The sequence below is a fragment of the Cynocephalus volans genome, chromosome 2, assembly GCF_027409185.1.
Source record: "Cynocephalus volans isolate mCynVol1 chromosome 2, mCynVol1.pri, whole genome shotgun sequence".
NCBI classification, from domain to species: domain Eukaryota; kingdom Metazoa; phylum Chordata; class Mammalia; order Dermoptera; family Cynocephalidae; genus Cynocephalus; species Cynocephalus volans.
Window position 1 is genome coordinate 184753662 of NC_084461.1, and position 18176 is coordinate 184771837.

Consider the following 18176-nt stretch of genomic DNA (forward strand, 5'->3'; position numbering starts at 1 on the left):
TTTAGGTTTTAGGAGCATGACTTGATAGCCAACTCCTGAGTCCAAGTGGGATATTAAGACTTTAGCAGCCTTTTTCAGAAAATAGAAAAGAAGTTCTAACAACAACAAAAGTCCTCTGTAAAACAGGGTTTTCAACCTTGGCACTACTGACATCTTGGGCAGAATAATTCTGTTGTGGGGGACTGTCCATTGTAGAATGTTTAGCAGCATCCTCAGACTCCACCACTAGATGCTAGAAGTAGCATTCCCCCATCTCCACCCCCACAGTTGTGACAAAAACGTCTTCAAACATTGCCAAATGTCCCCTGAAGGGCAAATCACTCCTGGTTGTGAACCACTGCTCCAGAGAAACATCAGCAGTCTCTCTCTTTGGGGAGATCATTTTCTCTGCCTCTCCCTCTCACCTCAGAAACCTTGGAGAAATGTTTATTTCTTTGTTTCAATAACAACCCACTGTTACACTGAAGTTAGGGAATGTTGGGGTGTTTGGGGAATGTTTTCTTTTCTTTCTTTTTTTTTTAAAGATGACCGGGAAGGGGATCTTAACCCTTGGCCTTGGTGGTGTCAGCACCACACTCTCCCGAGTGAGCCACGGGTCAGCCCCTGGGGAATTTTTTCTGCTGGAGACAACACTGGTTTCTCTTTGGAGCTAACCCTTGGCCCATTCCCACAGCCCAAGCCCCTCTCCTCCCTTCTCTTCTCCTCTCCTCCTCTCCTTTGAAATCAGGGCTGTTTTTACTCTGTATCTTTTGGACTGTGAAAAAATGCTATGTCACAAAGCTCGTGACTCAGCCTTTAAACAACATGAATCACAAGGCTTGCAGCAAAGCAACAGCCAAAAGCAAACAGGGTGTGGTTTGAAGCCAGGCCTGGTCACCTTAGAAGGAACCTCAGCTTATATTGTTCCTTTAGAAACTTCCTGATACCAGCCAGCTGCCAAAAAATTTTAAAAATAAAATAAAATAAATAAAAAGCTTCCTGAAATCTAGAAATAAATAACTTTCACAGAAATCTGTGTTGGAAATCACTGGGGTCTCCTGCTAAACCTGGAAAATGACTTTTTAAAAATTATTATGTATTTTAATTTCCCAGTATCACATGAATTGTCTTTGAAAAATGTTAAAAATTAGAGGTTGTCTATTTTGAACAATGCTCAGAGCTTGTATTTTTATAAATACATACAAACATAGGTTACCACAGAAGATACATAGTTCTGTTTTGTCTCACATTTTAAGTATAATGTTTAAATAACTCTGACCTGGTCAGAGTAGATTTTTTATATAATAACCTAAAATAGGAATGCAGCCTTTTCCTAAGGGCAGAACATTTTTCAGTTAGTAGCTTCTTTTCCTGTCTTTTTTTCTCGAAGGCTTTAGGGTAGATGTTAAAAAACATCCCCCCCTCCCATTGTAGAAACTGGGAATATTTCTAGAACAGTCCAGAAGGAAGAGTGGCTGGGGAATTGAGGGTGTGAGGGAGACTTTTCAATGTTAATTTTTAAAAACCTGTTTTAAAATCTCACCAAGCTCATATATTTGAAAACACGTTCCTTTTTTTTTTTTTTTTTTGGTTTTTTGTTTTTGGAGGCTGGCTGGTACGGTAAAACACTTTTAAAACGTTGAAGAAATGACACGTAGGGCTCACAAAATAGGCTGTGGAAAAAAATTAAAAATTTGGCTGGTGATCCTTTGTACCCCCTCTTTTATCAAAACGGAATTTTCTCGTAGAATTACATTTCATATGCGACATATTTAAATACCACACCCCCGCCCCTCGCCGGCCAGGACTGAAATTCGTGTCTTCTAAAATCTCAGGCTTAAGTGGATTCAATATCTGGGCTAAACTGAATATCGAAAGAACTGAAATTTCGATGCTCCTTGTTGACAGCTAAGTACAACCTTCTCAAACCCGAGGCCACCGAGAATAGACGGGAAGGCTCAAGAACAACCTAGAAAGACCTAGTTCTGTCAGCTTTCAGTTCCAACTCCAATACGAGTAGTTTTAAAAAGCTGTATGGATTTTCCCTTTTTATTTTCCAAATTCAATCTAGACACGCCAGATTCGTTTCTCCGTTGGCAAGACATTTTTCGTTTTTTTGAGGACTGCTTGTCCTTAGATCAGAGGCCTTGGCCTGTGAATCTGAGATTTGCCGAGTCATTCGCCTTGTCCCAGTGCCCGCTCGGAGGGGGATGGGCCCGGTCACCACAAGTTGGGGGCTGGGGTCCCGGGGAGCACCCACGACGGTCCTGCGGGTGAGGAGAGTTTAGCAAAACACACACTATGATTATCTGTAATGTGACACAAAATAAAGACCCCTCTCTCGCAGAGGACCGGAAGGTGGGGTGGCAGGGCGGGGTGCGCACGAGCGGAGGGGCGCCCTAACTCCCCACAGGCACCCGGCTGGCGCCCCTCGTGCGCCAAGTGCGGGTCTCGAGAACCGGCGGGGACCGTTGGGGCTGAGGGGAGTGGGCTCAGGCCGCCCTCCCACTCCCAGCGCCGCGGGATTCCGCACCGGGTTTTCGCGTTACCCGCTGGCCGCCTCCCCTCCCCCAAGTCAAGTGCCGGCGACGTCCGTGGACGCAGCGCGCAACGGCCGCGCTGACCCTTCCGCCAGGCCGGACAGGACGGCGGTCTATCCCCCACCAGATTCAGCCCGAAAGCCCTAGTCCCAACAGGAGGACATTTTAGGAGGGGGACTGGGTAACTCCGGGACTCGAATTTTCTTTCCAGAGAGCGGAACAGGATGAAAAAGTAGTCCCTTCTCGGCGTTTCTGCGGAGGGATCTCTCCGGGGCAGCGTCACAGATGACTATATAAGCAAGCGCCGGGTGTGGCGCAGCTAGTTTCGTGAAGGTCGGCAGTTCGGCTTCTGTCTTTCTGTGTGTGCAGTTACCATCACCACTTGGTGAGTAGAGCGGCCGCAGCACTGGCCCTGACTGTAGTGGCCGTTTGGCCACAAGGGAGGATGGAGAGGTTCCCTCTGCGGGCGGAGAGGCAGCCGAGGCTGTTAGTCGCCCGGGGCCCGCGAGCAGAGTGGCTTTGAGGGGGAGAAACGTAGTAAGATGGCGGCCGTTTCGGAGCCGTAATTGGAAGAGGCCTTGCTATAAAGCGGCCTACGAGGTTGGGGACCCAAGCCTGGGGGTATGGTGGGTGGGGGGGAAAAAAGAAGGGCTCTTTAAGGCCTTAAGTAGGGCGGGAGAGCACATACTTGTTTGGACGGGACTGGGCACTGTACGGGGATTCTGACGCCAAGTCTGTCTCATGGAGTGACTGAGAAGTCGTTTTTCGTCCGTTGACGGGTGCTGAGTATGGCGGTGCTGCTCAGCAGTGGTGCTGTGGAGGGAGAGGGCGCAAGCTCGTCATCGCGGTCAGGTGACGTCACCCGTTTCGTTGGGTGGTAATGTAGGGTGGGGCCACCTGCCGGTATGTGTGGCGTACGTTTTTCTCAGTCGCGGGACAACAGGGTTTGGGCCTGCGGTCGACCTTGCTGAGTTGTCAGGGGGCCAGACATCCGTTGAAGGGGGAAGATAAATGAAGTGAGGCCCCTGAATTTACATTGGTTACGTGTTTATGCTTTTCCCTAGTAAGTGGCTAAAACCTGGGTTTTGTAGTTTGTCACATCTGTCGCGTGTATTTCGGGAGTTTTTTAGGCAAGCTTATTATAGTTGTTTAAACTAGTATAAAATGATACTTAGTTTCTGGCAGTAGGAATTCAACTGGATAGTCTGCTAAACTCTTGGGTTGTCATTTGCCTTTCCCTTGTAACAGACAATGCAGATCTTCGTGAAGACCCTGACCGGCAAGACCATCACCCTCGAGGTCGAGCCCAGTGACACCATCGAGAACGTGAAGGCCAAGATCCAAGACAAGGAGGGCATCCCCCCTGACCAGCAGAGGTTGATCTTCGCTGGGAAACAGCTGGAAGATGGACGCACCCTCTCTGACTACAACATCCAGAAAGAGTCCACCCTGCACCTGGTGCTCCGTCTCAGAGGTGGGATGCAGATCTTCGTGAAGACCCTGACCGGCAAGACCATCACCCTCGAGGTCGAGCCCAGTGACACCATCGAGAACGTGAAGGCCAAGATCCAAGACAAGGAGGGCATCCCCCCTGACCAGCAGAGGTTGATCTTCGCTGGGAAACAGCTGGAAGATGGTCGCACCCTCTCTGACTACAACATCCAGAAAGAGTCCACCCTGCACCTGGTGCTCCGTCTCAGAGGTGGGATGCAGATCTTCGTGAAGACCCTGACCGGCAAGACCATCACCCTCGAGGTCGAGCCCAGTGACACCATCGAGAACGTGAAGGCCAAGATCCAAGACAAGGAGGGCATCCCCCCTGACCAGCAGAGGTTGATCTTCGCTGGGAAACAGCTGGAAGATGGTCGCACCCTCTCTGACTACAACATCCAGAAAGAGTCCACCCTGCACCTGGTGCTCCGTCTCAGAGGTGGGATGCAGATCTTCGTGAAGACCCTGACCGGCAAGACCATCACCCTCGAGGTCGAGCCCAGTGACACCATCGAGAACGTCAAGGCCAAGATCCAAGACAAGGAGGGGATCCCCCCTGACCAGCAGAGGTTGATCTTCGCTGGGAAACAGCTGGAAGATGGTCGCACCCTCTCTGACTACAACATCCAGAAAGAGTCCACCCTGCACCTGGTGCTCCGTCTCAGAGGTGGGATGCAGATCTTCGTGAAGACCCTGACCGGCAAGACCATCACCCTCGAGGTCGAGCCCAGTGACACCATCGAGAACGTGAAGGCCAAGATCCAAGACAAGGAGGGCATCCCCCCTGACCAGCAGAGGTTGATCTTCGCTGGGAAACAGCTGGAAGATGGTCGCACCCTCTCTGACTACAACATCCAGAAAGAGTCCACCCTGCACCTGGTGCTCCGTCTCAGAGGTGGGATGCAGATCTTCGTGAAGACCCTGACCGGCAAGACCATCACCCTCGAGGTCGAGCCCAGTGACACCATCGAGAACGTCAAGGCCAAGATCCAAGACAAGGAGGGGATCCCCCCTGACCAGCAGAGGTTGATCTTCGCTGGGAAACAGCTGGAAGATGGTCGCACCCTCTCTGACTACAACATCCAGAAAGAGTCCACCCTGCACCTGGTGCTCCGTCTCAGAGGTGGGATGCAGATCTTCGTGAAGACCCTGACCGGCAAGACCATCACCCTCGAGGTCGAGCCCAGTGACACCATCGAGAACGTGAAGGCCAAGATCCAAGACAAGGAGGGCATCCCCCCTGACCAGCAGAGGTTGATCTTCGCTGGGAAACAGCTGGAAGATGGTCGCACCCTCTCTGACTACAACATCCAGAAAGAGTCCACCCTGCACCTGGTGCTCCGTCTCAGAGGTGGGATGCAGATCTTCGTGAAGACCCTGACCGGCAAGACCATCACCCTCGAGGTCGAGCCCAGTGACACCATCGAGAACGTGAAGGCCAAGATCCAAGACAAGGAGGGCATCCCCCCTGACCAGCAGAGGTTGATCTTCGCTGGGAAACAGCTGGAAGATGGTCGCACCCTCTCTGACTACAACATCCAGAAAGAGTCCACCCTGCACCTGGTGCTCCGTCTCAGAGGTGGGATGCAGATCTTCGTGAAGACCCTGACTGGCAAGACCATCACCCTCGAGGTCGAGCCCAGTGACACCATTGAGAACGTCAAGGCCAAGATCCAAGACAAGGAGGGGATCCCCCCTGACCAGCAGAGGTTGATCTTCGCTGGGAAACAGCTGGAAGATGGACGCACCCTCTCTGACTACAACATTCAGAAAGAGTCCACTCTGCACTTGGTCCTGCGCTTGAGGGGTGGTGTCTAAGTTTTTCCTTCCTTTTAAGCTTTCAACAAATTTCATTGCACTGTTCTTTCAATAAAGTTGTTGCATTCCAAAGTTGTCTTTTGTTGTTTGTTGTAGTGGGGTGTGCGGGAATCAGTTTTTACCAGTGTTTCTGTCTTAACCATGAGGTAAGAAATGTCAAAGGTGGCTTTAATATAGAACTGTAGCAGGTGGATACTAATAAAACTAGGCTATTGGGAGGTAAAGGTATTTTCCATATGTTAGATATACTTGTGAGCTGCTGACTTTAAAAGTGTGGTTTGAGGGTGAGATACCTGAGAGTGGGACAGTTTCTGGAACACTGGGAAGGAGGTGTTAAAAAGGTGGGAGTTGTGCAGGCCAGCTCTGTGCACCCCCCCCCCCAAAAGGAATGATAGGAGGGGATACATCTCTAAAATTGATCTGCAGAAGTCACTTGACCAGAATTTTTTGGCAGCTGGCTGGGGGGGGGGGGGGGATCTGAAGTTTTGGCCTTTGACCGGATTTTTTTGAAAAGGTGTGGCAGGTAACAAGTAGAAAGTACACTTACACACTGTGTGGGAAGTTCAGATAGCAGTTAATGGTTATTTAGAGAATAAAAACTATTGGTAGAAATACCATGATTACTGAGGTTAACTTGACAAGATGAACTCAAATTTTGTATTTACTACAGAGGAAGGGTTCGTGTATAACCTAATCAGGTGAAGCAATTGACCTCTGGTCTTAATTTGCACAAGTGTATAGAAGTGGCATTTGTCCAGTTAGGTGGCACTGGTAAGGAATTACGCATTGTGACTGGAACCTAAGGTGGAAATGGCAGGGAAGCTGGTTTAATATAAGGAATTGGCAGCAGATGGTAGGCATCCCAGAAATCATCCAGAGGTATGTTAAAAAGCTTAAGATTTCTCCCAAGAGCAACACCCCTTCAGTTTGAGGGGATCCATACATAACCTTTGCTGTAGAAATTTGCGTTGTTTCTACCAATTGTAACTAGGAGCGAACAGGTTTAAACCAATCCTAGCTTTAGAGATCAGTAACTGAAATTAATGCAGATTGAGAAATCAGCTAACCCTGTGTGAATTTATTGTGGGTTTTCACTTGATGTCATTAATGCATCTAATGTGTGTTATAATTTCCATGACTTAACAATGCACATAGGTAAAGAAACAACCTTGGAAGAACCCAAGGAACAAACCACCAGGCCCTGTAATTGCTTCCCATTTAGAATGCTAGTTTCTGTAACTAGTGCTCATTAAAATCTGAGTGGCCTTGGTGTAAAGTCCTTAAATAGTGTCTTGAAGATGTTCACTCTGGATGACAGGTATTGAAAGGTTCCTTAAAAAGTGTTGAGTGCTTTTTGAAAACTGGCTTCAAAACTAAAACCAGAAATCAAGAATAGTGGGTAACAATACTGTTCTTAATAACATGAGGTTGGGTCATCCCTTACAGCTCAGTATCCCTTAAGACCTGTGTGCTTTGCACAGAGCCAGAAGGATTTTGGCATTGGAGTCTTGACAGCTGTGTGAGTTCTAGGGGTGGGGATACTTAATTCAAAAGTCAACAAAGAACACTCCTTGAAGTGCTTAAAGTTCACTGAGAGGAATTGCTAGTTACAGGTGTAGGTACTAGAAAGGTTTTGAAAAGTAGTTAGAGCAATACAAGCACAATGAAATGAGTGACATAGAAACTAAAATTTTCATATAAACTCACTCCCAGGAAAAACTTTAATTAGGAATATATTTGCCTCTTACTATTTCTTTTTTTTTTTTTTTTAAAAGATGACCGGTAAGGGGATCTTAACCCCTGACTTGGTGTTGTCAGCACCACACCCAGCCAGTGAGCGAACCGGCCATCCGTATATGGGATCCGAACCCGGGGCCTTGGTGTTATCAGCACCGCACTCTCCCGAGTGAGCCACGGGCCGGCCCTGCCTCTTACTATTTCTGATTACAGTGTATGGCTTATATGTTGTGTGTATGCAGGCTTATAAAGTCAAAGGTGATAGTAATTCACCTGTTTTAATCACCCAATTTTATTTCCCAGGGATGACTACTTTTAAATTTGGTACTCTTTTGGACTTTTCTCTTGTGTAACAAATACTCCATATTTACTATGTACATGTGTACTTTTTTTTTTTGGCTGGCACGGGGTGAAACCCCAGACCTTGGTGTTATGAGCACTATGCTCTAACCAATTGAACCAACCAGTCAGTCTTTATTATGCATGTGTGTATGTGTACACATACAAATCGGCCCATTCTCAGCATAACATTTTTCAGCTTTTTTTTTTTTTTTTTTGACAAAATAATGATGGGCATCTTTCAATGCCAGCATATCCAGGTTTACCTCATTCTTTTCAATAATCTTGTATGGATGGCGTATGATTTATTTAACCTGTTCACCAACATTTGTTTCCAGCTTTTTGTTATTACAGTGCTGCTGCAAAGTGCATCTTCATGTTTATCTTTTGTATATTAATATTTCTGTAGGATAGGTTACTTAAATTGAGGGCTGGCTGTTAGCTCATTTGGGAGAGCAGAGTGCTGATAACACCAAGGTCAAGGGGTTGGATCCCCATACAGGCCAGCTGCCAAAAGGAAAAAAAAAAGGTTGCTTCGTCTGGAACTGGCAAGTTAAAGGCATCACAGTATCATACTCTTCATTTTGTTTTTTAATTCTGATTTTTTAAAAAAATGTAGAATGTGGACTGGCCAGTTAGCTCTGTTGGTTAGAGGGTGGTACTAATAACGCCGAGGTCCAGCGTTGGGTCCCTGTACCAGCCAGCTACAAAACAAACAAACTTTCAAGAGAACTTGAAAACAATGAGAAAAATCTGCTTTTATAACGTCATATTAAAAGCATGCTTTACATAAAGATTTTGAAGGGATAACATACAAGATTTCTATTTTAATAGTTCTTGGGGGTAAAGATCCATCTCAGCACTTATTTTTATAATTAATTCATGATTATTTGTTATTGTCCCATGGTAATTTTTCTTTTAAATGTAACTTTTTGAATAGCTGGTAATCTCATATGTTCCAAACACTTTAACCATTTTATTATTATTATTATTTTTTGGTGGCTGGTTGGTACAGGGACCCGAATCCGTTACCTTGGTATTATAAGGCTGTGCTCTAACCAACTGAACGAAGCAGTCAGAACTGATTATTGAAGCACACCAAAATTGTTTTCACACTCGAATTACTACGTAAGATTCACTTACATAGGTATGATTGTGTAAGTTTTGAATAAACCAGAAGAAAAGTACATGGGCTGTATTTAAGTAGTTTTTCTTTTATGTTTTACCTGAAAGCACAACGAAATCCTAAGTTATTGTAAATATGACCCCCATTCAGGTATATTGTTCAGAGACTGGCAAATGCCTTTTAATTAAAGGGGTCAACCCTCTTAGCATGCAGTACTTATTTCTGCCAGAAGAGGGAGCTGCTGGGACAGATTTTGGTTTCGTCATGAAGCTTGCAGCGCTCCCAAGCGGTTGTGGTTGACCAAGCAATTTATACTTTTATCTCCTTCCAGAGGCTTGTTTCCTCATGAGTAGAAGTTAATTCACTGACACCCCCCCCCAATGACTTTTACTTTCTTTTTCTACCTAAAATGAGCTGCTCTTTCAGTCCTGCAGCCATATCCGGTTCCACTCAAGCTGGAATTACTCTATAACACCTATTGTAGCTATTGTTCAAAGGAGACCCTCTATTTCCTGTTTTATCTTATCAAGTCTAACCCGTCAAAAGTTCCTCCCCGTCCCCCCTCACCTGCCGCTTCCCTTATCTGCCGGCCACTTTCTTCTTCTCCATATACTCTCTGCCATTTTCTACCTCCCTCCTACACTCAAGCTATCACCTCTTTCTAAAATGCCACCACTCCCATCTCAACAAATCAAATGCTAGCCAATGTCAAGACCTAATTCAAAGATTCCACAAAGCCTTAAGTGTTCCAAGTAGAAATGATCTGTCTTCCCTGAAATCTCATCAATTTTTCTGTTTTGTTCTGAAGCTGTTTATTCAAATAGCTTAGCTCTATTCCTTTATTTGGTAATAATAATGACACATGACACAGGAGCTATGAGATCATCAGGTTGAATGGGGGGGTTTGCAATCCTACTTGTCAGATGATCAGAAGACGCTTTCTGGGAAGAGACTATTTGAGACCTGAGAGATGAGCATAGGCAGCTTTGCAAAGGGTGTGGCAGTGGAAAGTAGCGCTGGAGCCCCAGTGCTGGGAAAGTTTGGTATATTTGAGGAACAGAGAGGAGACCTGTATGGCTGAAATGCAGTCAGCAAGCAGGGAGACTGGGCTGGAGGGATTTCCACAAATACCAAATGCCTGGTCTGGAGTGGGGCCTAGGCATCAGTATATTTAAAGACTCTCCTAGTGAATCTAATGTGCAGCCAGGGTTGGGAACCATCAGTTTAAAGAATTGTCATCAAACTGGCCGGTTATTTCAGTCAGTCAGAGTGTGGTGCTGATAACTCCAAGTGCCGGGGTCCATCCCTGTACCAGCCAGACACCGAAATAATAAAGAATTGCTGTCATTAAATGGGTGAGATAGTTTTCAATCGAATTAGTACCACATAATTGTACTGAGGAAGATCAAGCTTCAAATACATTAAAAAATAAAGTTTCATCACTACCATTACTTATTTTTGGCAAATGCAGTTATCCATTTAATCAAAGCTTTATTGACCCCCTACTATATTGGAATGCTTCCATTAATACAGCACTCAACCCAATTGAACTAAACAATAGGGAAATATTTTATCTTTCTATAAAGACATTCAGAGCTAGGGCTCTGGCCTCTTCTGTATGTCACTTTTTTTCTCGTCTCACCAAGAAGGCTGAGCAGTTCCAGACATCACAAGCAGACCTGACAAGGCCAAGTGAGAGAAAAGTTGACATCTCTTTCCTGTGACTCATTAGAAGCAAGACAATCTTTCCCAGAAGTCCTCTCAGCAGACTTGCCCTCACTGGCCAGAATTGGGTTACATGCTTGTTCTTTCTATTGTTGTTGAAGTTATAGAATTTATTTTTTTGTTTTTTAGTTCTTATTGCTCTTTTTCCTCTGTGGTTAGAACCCAAGTTATCACAGGAAACAAAGATTAGGATGCATTTATCTCTTCCTCAGAGAAAAACAGGATGTATTTATAACCTGTCAAGTGAAACTCAAAATGTACAGAAACCCCCCCAAACTCCAGAAAGTGAAGGGTGAAGCCCATTAGGATAGAATATGGAAGGGGGGTGACTGAGTTTAATGGAGGTGGGAGAGGGCAGGTTGGTGTAATTGAAGGCCAATATTTATGGTCAGCATTTCCTTTAAAGTCCATGTGACAACAGTGTGTTCTGCACTGTCCATACCTGCCTTTAGGAAGTCCAATTACCAGTTTCTCCTCTCTGGTATTTTTGGGGGTTTCTGAAGAATGCTACACTTTCCACAAATCTAATAAGTGCTAATAGACACTTTTCACTCAGCCCGCTGACTGCCTCAGGAGATTCTGTTCAAGACCTCTTGCCATCCTGCACGTGGTTCCTCTGTGCTGCGTCAGGGACCCAGCTCTTCCCTTGGTATAGCCAGACGTAGGGGTAATAGAAGGGATTGCAGTGTGGAAGAGAGATCACAATTGTGTGCTGCAGATATCACGCTCCTCCCCTGGAGGGCCTGGCAAGCCATCTCTTTCCTTGGTCTAGACCTGACATCCTTCTTTGGCCCTGCAGTAATACTTTTAGCTATACCCTCCAAACCCAGAGCCAAACCCCATCCTGTTCTGTGGGGGACCAGTGTACAGGGAAAAAAGGATTTACCTCACACCTAGGGAACATCATTGTCACCTCTAGAGATGCAGTCCTGCCCACAATGAAGACAGCGTTTACATTAGTTTGCAGTTTTACCTTCTCATTCTTCAAACTTCATTCCAGAGTAGAATTTTGGCTTTTTCACTGGGCCAAAACACTCACTGAAGTTTTTTCTAAGAACGAGTCATCTTTCTCAAAATGAGGAATTAAAACAATATTAAAAGCTTGAAAATAACAGTATTTTCATACTTCCAGGCATTGAGCAAATGCTTGTTGTTAACCCATTTGCCAGCAAAGGGAATGGTGGAAAATGACTGACCAAGACTAACCGGGATCTTCTTGTGGGGGTGGGATCACCATGCCTGAACCAAGTGGACATGAGGAGAATTCTTAAACAAAATGGAGCTTCCATAAGGAAGGAGGACAGGTGGTATGGTCTCTGAGTAGGTAACCATCCATACCTCCTACGTACCCTGTGTTCACTGATCACTTACTCTCTCTGCTGTATTAGATGTCTAATGCTGCAGAACAAATTATCCCTGAACTTAGCAGCTTAATCACGCAGAATCTGTGGGTCAGCAATTGGAGCGTGGCTTAGTTAGGTGGTTCTGGCTGCATATCTGACTGGGGCTGTAGAATCTGCTGCCAAGGTGGCTTATACCCACGTTTGACAAGATGATGCTACCATCAGTACCTCTTGATAGGACTGTTTGAGTGACCTTACAACATGGTGGCCAACATCCCTCAGAGTGATTCATTCAAGCAAGCACAAGGTGGAAGGTGCAATGTCTTTCATGACCTAGCATTGGAGGTCAGATGCCTACATTTCCAGAGTATCCTATTGGTTGCACAGGCCAGCCCTGTTCATAGTGGGAGGAGAGTACACTATGAACAGGAATAGCAGGAGGTGGGGATCACTGGAGTTATCTTGGAGGTGGATACCATACTTGCATTGAGTTCTTGATTGATTATTATTATTTGGCCTTGTTCAAAATCAGTGAAGTCCATTTCATATTATCTTGGTCTTTTAGCATTTTCTTTTGAAGAGACATTATAAACTCCCAGCAGCCATTGCTTCTACTTTAAAAAATCTTTTTTTCTTTTTTTGGCGGTTGACTGGTATAGGGATCTGAACTCTTGACCTGGGTGTTACCAAGGCTGTGCTCTAACCAACTGAGCTAACCAGCCAGCTAAAAAATCTTGTTTGGTACTTAATGCATTTTTTTTTTTTTAATTGCTTGATTTTCATTTACACTAGGTGGGCACAAAGTAATCCTCCTTAATAAAGTTGGCAATTAGCTTCACTCAAAACGTTTTAAATAATGCACATTAGGAAAACAGGGGGACTGGTTAGTTAGCTCACTTGGTAGAGTGTGGCGATCACAACACCAAGGTCAAGGGTTTGAAACTGCTGATGAGCCAGCCTCAAGGGGAAAAAAAATTGAAAAAAAAAAAAAGTATTCATCTTACAAATTGTTCTGCAATTGAAATATACAATGGGTTGGAAAACAAAATTTAGAAAACAAAAGTTAAGGGGCCGGCCCGTGGCTCACTCGGGAGAGTGTGGTGCTGATAACACCAAGGCCACGGGTTCAGATCCCATATAGGGATGGCCGGTTAGCTCACTGGGTGAGCGTGGTGCTGACAACACCAAGTCAAGGGTTAAGAAAACAAAAGTTAATGTAAAAAGACAGATTAAAACAAATAGAACAGTTCAGGTTTTATATGGCTTGAATTTTAGTTTTCTTACTACATCATCAATGTCAGAAATCTGTTCCTTCACCTGGCTCCATTGCTCCAGATTTAAGGAAACACATTTTCTTCCTGTTTCATTTCACCCTTTGGATCCATCTGGACTCTCTAATATCAATTATAACTTTCCCTTTAAAGTCTCTGATGTACTCATTTTCACGATCTGAAACATATTATCATCTCTGCTGCTACTGTTCTGTTTGGAAGATAGCAGAGCTCTCGTAGTTTCACCAGTCTTTTGCTTCTTAACAGGTTTTTCTGGAGCAACTTGCTTTTTCCTTTTTAATTTTTTGTCAACTTCACTCTCAGAATTGCTGCCAGAAGAGCTCGAAGAAAAAAATTCCTTTGATTTAGACATTGCTCAGCTTTGCAGTCCAACAAACTCCTGCTTCCTTGACTGACAGAGGGTAATGCATTTTTTTTGCTTTATATATTTTATGTAGTTTTTAAAAAATGAAGTAAAAATGAATGCAGTTTCTGATGCATACCACCCTTTGAACGAGGTATCATCAGAAGTCATTTTTCTTTTTTTCCGGGGTCATACTGTCAATGAGATTCTGTAGGTCCAGTTGTTAGGATTTATGAACTTTTCAAAGACTTACCACAATGCTTGAGATTGTAAAAAAAAAAAAAAAAAAAAAAAAAAAGAATGAAAGAAAGAAAGAAAAAAAGAAAGAAAATTGTATCCAATACATGAAAATTACCAAATTTAATTTAAGTTTTTTGAACTTAATATATTTTATTTAACCCTAAATATCCAAAAGTTATCATTTAAACATGTAATCAACATAAGAAATATTATTGAGATTAAAAACTTTAAAACTGTTTTTGTATTAAGATTTCTTTTCTTCTTTTTTTAATAATAGGTACATTATTAGATGTTGTTGGGGGTGGGGCTGGCCCATAGCTGGCTCTGTTGCTGGCCTGGTTGCAGTGGGAGTGGGGGGACGGGGTGGGGCTAGGGCCCCTAAATATTTTAATATCTATGAAAGACAATACATAAACTGGTACCCACCTCAACTATGATATAGGGAATTGCACTTAATGTGGGTACCTTTCGAAGTATAATATAATATGAAATGTTTACTTTTTGGCTGCGGTATCTAAAGTAAAAATGCCTAGGGCTTACGAAGGTATTAAAATGGCCCGGTTTTTGCTTTTTTTTAATTGAAAAAAATATATATTTGATTGTAACAGCCAGCTGCCAAAAAAAATCAAAAACAGATTAGACTTTTTTTTCTTCAAATGTTTGATTGCCAAAGGAGAAGTCTGAAAGTTTTTGGAGTAAATTGTCTGTGGCATTTGTGTGTTAATTCTGGGCTAAAAGGTTGAAAAATAATTACTGGACAGAACACTTTAGCTCTTGCTGTTTCCCCTGTTTACTAAGTATGAGAAATAATCTTTCATGGGCTCTTTGTTAGGACTTCCCCAAACAATAGGGCTCTAGAAATCCTTAGATGATTTGTACTGGGCCTCTAATTTGCTTGAAAAGAAAGCTAGATTAAGAGCCATGTTCTGAGGCTGGCTGGTTAGCTCAGTTGGGTTAGAGTGTGGTGCTTGTAACACCAACGTCCAAGGTTCCAAGAAAAAAAAAATTATGTTCCCTTCCCTCATAGGATGACACTGAAATAAAACCACGTTCCTGTGTTAGGCATAGAATTAGAAGACAGAAGCCAAATATTGTTTTCTGCCCTGAGACAGATACATTGCCTACATCTGAACAATGAGTAAAATGGCAGGTTTTTATGATCAAAGGCTTTCAATGAGTAATTAAGAATGCTTTTAAGTGAGTAGTAAATGAACACTAGTAAATAATAGTAATAAGAGATTTGTGTGAAACTCCACCCACAGCACCAGGAAAAGTTGGTTTCTGTCTTGCAGAGTGGTCAGTAATACAGGCATTTTTGTTTCCTTATTTAAGCCATCTGACTCTTTGACTGGCTTCTGTGACAGCATCTAACCTTTTTACAATGCAGAAGAGAAGCCTATAAACCAGGGCTGAGATAGTTAAAACCTTCTTATTAGTCCACCAGCTAGAATTAAACTGAGTAGTAGTATGAGGATTAGGAGTGCTTTTGGCTACTGGAAACAGAAAAATCAAATCATAGAGGTTTAAACAAAGGACTGTTGGGCCGAGCCCGTGGCGCACTTGGTAGAGTGCTGCGCTGGGAGCGCGGCGTCGCTCCCGCCGCGGGTTCGGATCCTATATAGGACTGACCGGTGCACTCACTGGCTGAGTGCCGGTCACGAAAAAACGACAAAAATAAAAAAATAAACAAAGGACTGTTAATACTTTCATATAATAAGAAGTCTGGATGCAAGTGGCAAGGGAGTCTGATGTCAGGGCCTGCTTTCTTGTTTTTTTTTTTTTTTTTTTTTTTTTTTTTCTAAAAAGATGACTGGTAAGGGGATCTTAACCCTTGACTTGGTGTGGTCAGCACCATGCTCAGCCAGTGAGCTAACCGGCCATCCCTATATGGGATCCGAACCCATGGCCTTGGTGTTATCAGCACCACACTCTCCCGAGTGAGCCACAGGCCAGCCCCCATGCTTTCTTGTGATTCTCTTATTCTTTCCCTCATAGTTGCATGATTGTTGCCACAGCTCCAGAGATCACATCAGTATTCAAAGCAGGAAGAAGCGGGAAGAGGTGGGACAGCCTCATCTGTGACTTTTACGAAGAAAATAAAAGTTTTCCCTGACTTACCCTCAGGTCTCATGGTCAGAACTAGGTCAGGTGACCTTCCCTCACTGCAAAGGAACCTGCAAAGTGGGGATTAAGGTTTTCATGATTAGTTTAGGCCAAGGTTTCTCAAACTCAGCACTATTGACATTTTGGCCTACCTAATTCTTTGTGGTGTGGGTTGTCCTGTGCATTGTAGGGTGTTTAACAGCGTCCCTTGCCTCTACCCTCTAGATGCTGTAGCCCTTAGTTCTGACAACCCAAAATGTTTCCAGACATTTCCAAAGTCAGTTTGGAGGCAAAATTTTCCCTCCTGAAAAACCATGGATTTAGACCAACCATGATCCAATTTGAAGCTGGATATGTTAAAAAAAAAAAAATCAGAATTCTATTAGCAAAGGATGAAGAGGATTGTAGATAGGAGGTTAGGTAGCTAAAAGCAGTAGTAATGAAATTAAGGACACTCTTATTTTTGATCTGTCATCTGGGTAAAGCTCAATGTACATGTCTTTAGACCAGTGGTTCTTAAAGTGTTCAGGGTAGGGCCAGGATCTGCATTTTTAATAATGCCCAAGGGGATTCTGGATATAGCTGATGTTCAAGCATACCAGAGGTTGAAAGAATAATACCACAACATAATGACTCCTCCTCTTAGATTTGATAATTAACATTTTGCTGTAATTGCTTTATCTATCCATCCATCCATCCATCTGTCTGAGTCACTGGAAAGTAAATTACAAACATCATATTTTTTACCCCTAAATACTCTACTTCAGCTTGCCCCTCTTGAGAAGAGCAACCACTACTCTACTATCATATCTAATAAAATAAGTTCCATAATTTTGTCTATTATGTAGTCTACATTCAAATTTTCCTAATCATTCCAAGAATGTCTGTTATAGCTGCTTTGTTTTTTGAACTGGGATCCAATGTAGATTTCTGTTTGCATTTGTTATTCCATCTCTTTTTTTTTTTTTTTTTTTCGTGGCTGGCTGGATCAGGGATCTGAGCACTTGACCTTTGTGTTATAAGACAACACTCTAACCAACTGAGCTAACCAGCCAGGCTCTTCTTTTCTTAATCTAGAACAATCCTCTGCCATTTTCATTTCCTAGGACATAGAGATTCTTAAAAAAGTTTTTTATAATTCCTATTACAGTTAGTCATTGACTTTTTGAAGAATCCAGGCCAGCTGACTTAAGAAATGTCCCAGAGTCTTGATTTGTCTCGTTGTTTCCTCACGGGTGGGTGGCTGTCTCTCGATTTGGAGTCCTCCTCTACCCAGCCCTTCCTCTGTCTCCCCATCTCAGTTCATGTCTGCACCTGTCTTCACGTTCAAGCGAAAACCTTTCTCTCTCCCTCTCATTCCTTCAGTCCTAACCATCAGCGAAGCCCCAAACGCACCGAGGGTCTTTCAGCCCTGTCCCCACTGCCAACACCCTTGTCCAAGCTGCCATGTTCTTGTATCTTAACCTCCTAACTGGCCTCGGCTTCCACTTGGGCCTGGGACAACCCATTCTCTCAGCAGTCTGGGAGTGGGCAGATTTCTAGAAAGATGATAGCTTCAGCCTCGTCACTCGTTCCTCACCTCCAGCTCTCTCTTTGGGCAGATACAACGATGGGGAGAAGAAAGCACATGGGGTCTGAAAGCATAAGTAAGGAGGTGAGCCCAGGGACCCCAACAAGTGGCACTGTGCTGCTACATTCACCCCCAGCCTGCATGTCTTCCCACTGGCTGGTTTGCCTGTTCCAGTTATCTACTAAAAACAAAGAGCCCTTCTTGCTTTTAAAACTGTCCAAAGGCTACCAGTTCCACTTTGAGCACAGTCTCAGCTCTTGGCCTTGGTTGACCAGGCTCACCTCCAGCCATTCTGTCCCCACTCATTGTCCCTTACTCACACTGTTTTTCCTTCTGGCCCATGACAAGCTTTTCCCTGCCTCAGAGGCTTTTCCTACTCACTTCCCTGTGCCTGGAATGACCTTCCCCTAGATCTGCCCACAGTAGGATCCCTCTCCTTTTTCAGGTCTCATCTCAAACCTCCTGTCCCTGGCCACCATTCTAAACTTATCACCTTGCCCCCAACCAGTAGCTTTCTCACCCCATGATTC

At 44.0% G+C, this 18176-nt stretch overlaps 1 protein-coding gene and 1 pseudogene across 1 annotated transcript; one reads left to right on the top strand and one right to left on the bottom strand.

The window, feature by feature from the left end:
• The first annotated feature begins 2796 nt into the window (after nt 1-2796).
• UBC (ubiquitin C) lies at nt 2797-5900 on the top strand. Its single transcript, XM_063085446.1, has 2 exons — nt 2797-2904; nt 3768-5900. Exon 2 carries the CDS (start codon nt 3771-3773, stop codon nt 5826-5828), a length of 2058 nt encoding a protein of 685 aa, XP_062941516.1. The 5' UTR covers nt 2797-2904; nt 3768-3770; the 3' UTR covers nt 5829-5900.
• A 7446-nt stretch (nt 5901-13346) lies between these two features.
• LOC134370720 (activated RNA polymerase II transcriptional coactivator p15-like) lies at nt 13347-13742 on the bottom strand (annotated as a pseudogene).
• Nucleotides 13743-18176: the final 4434 nt, after the last annotated feature.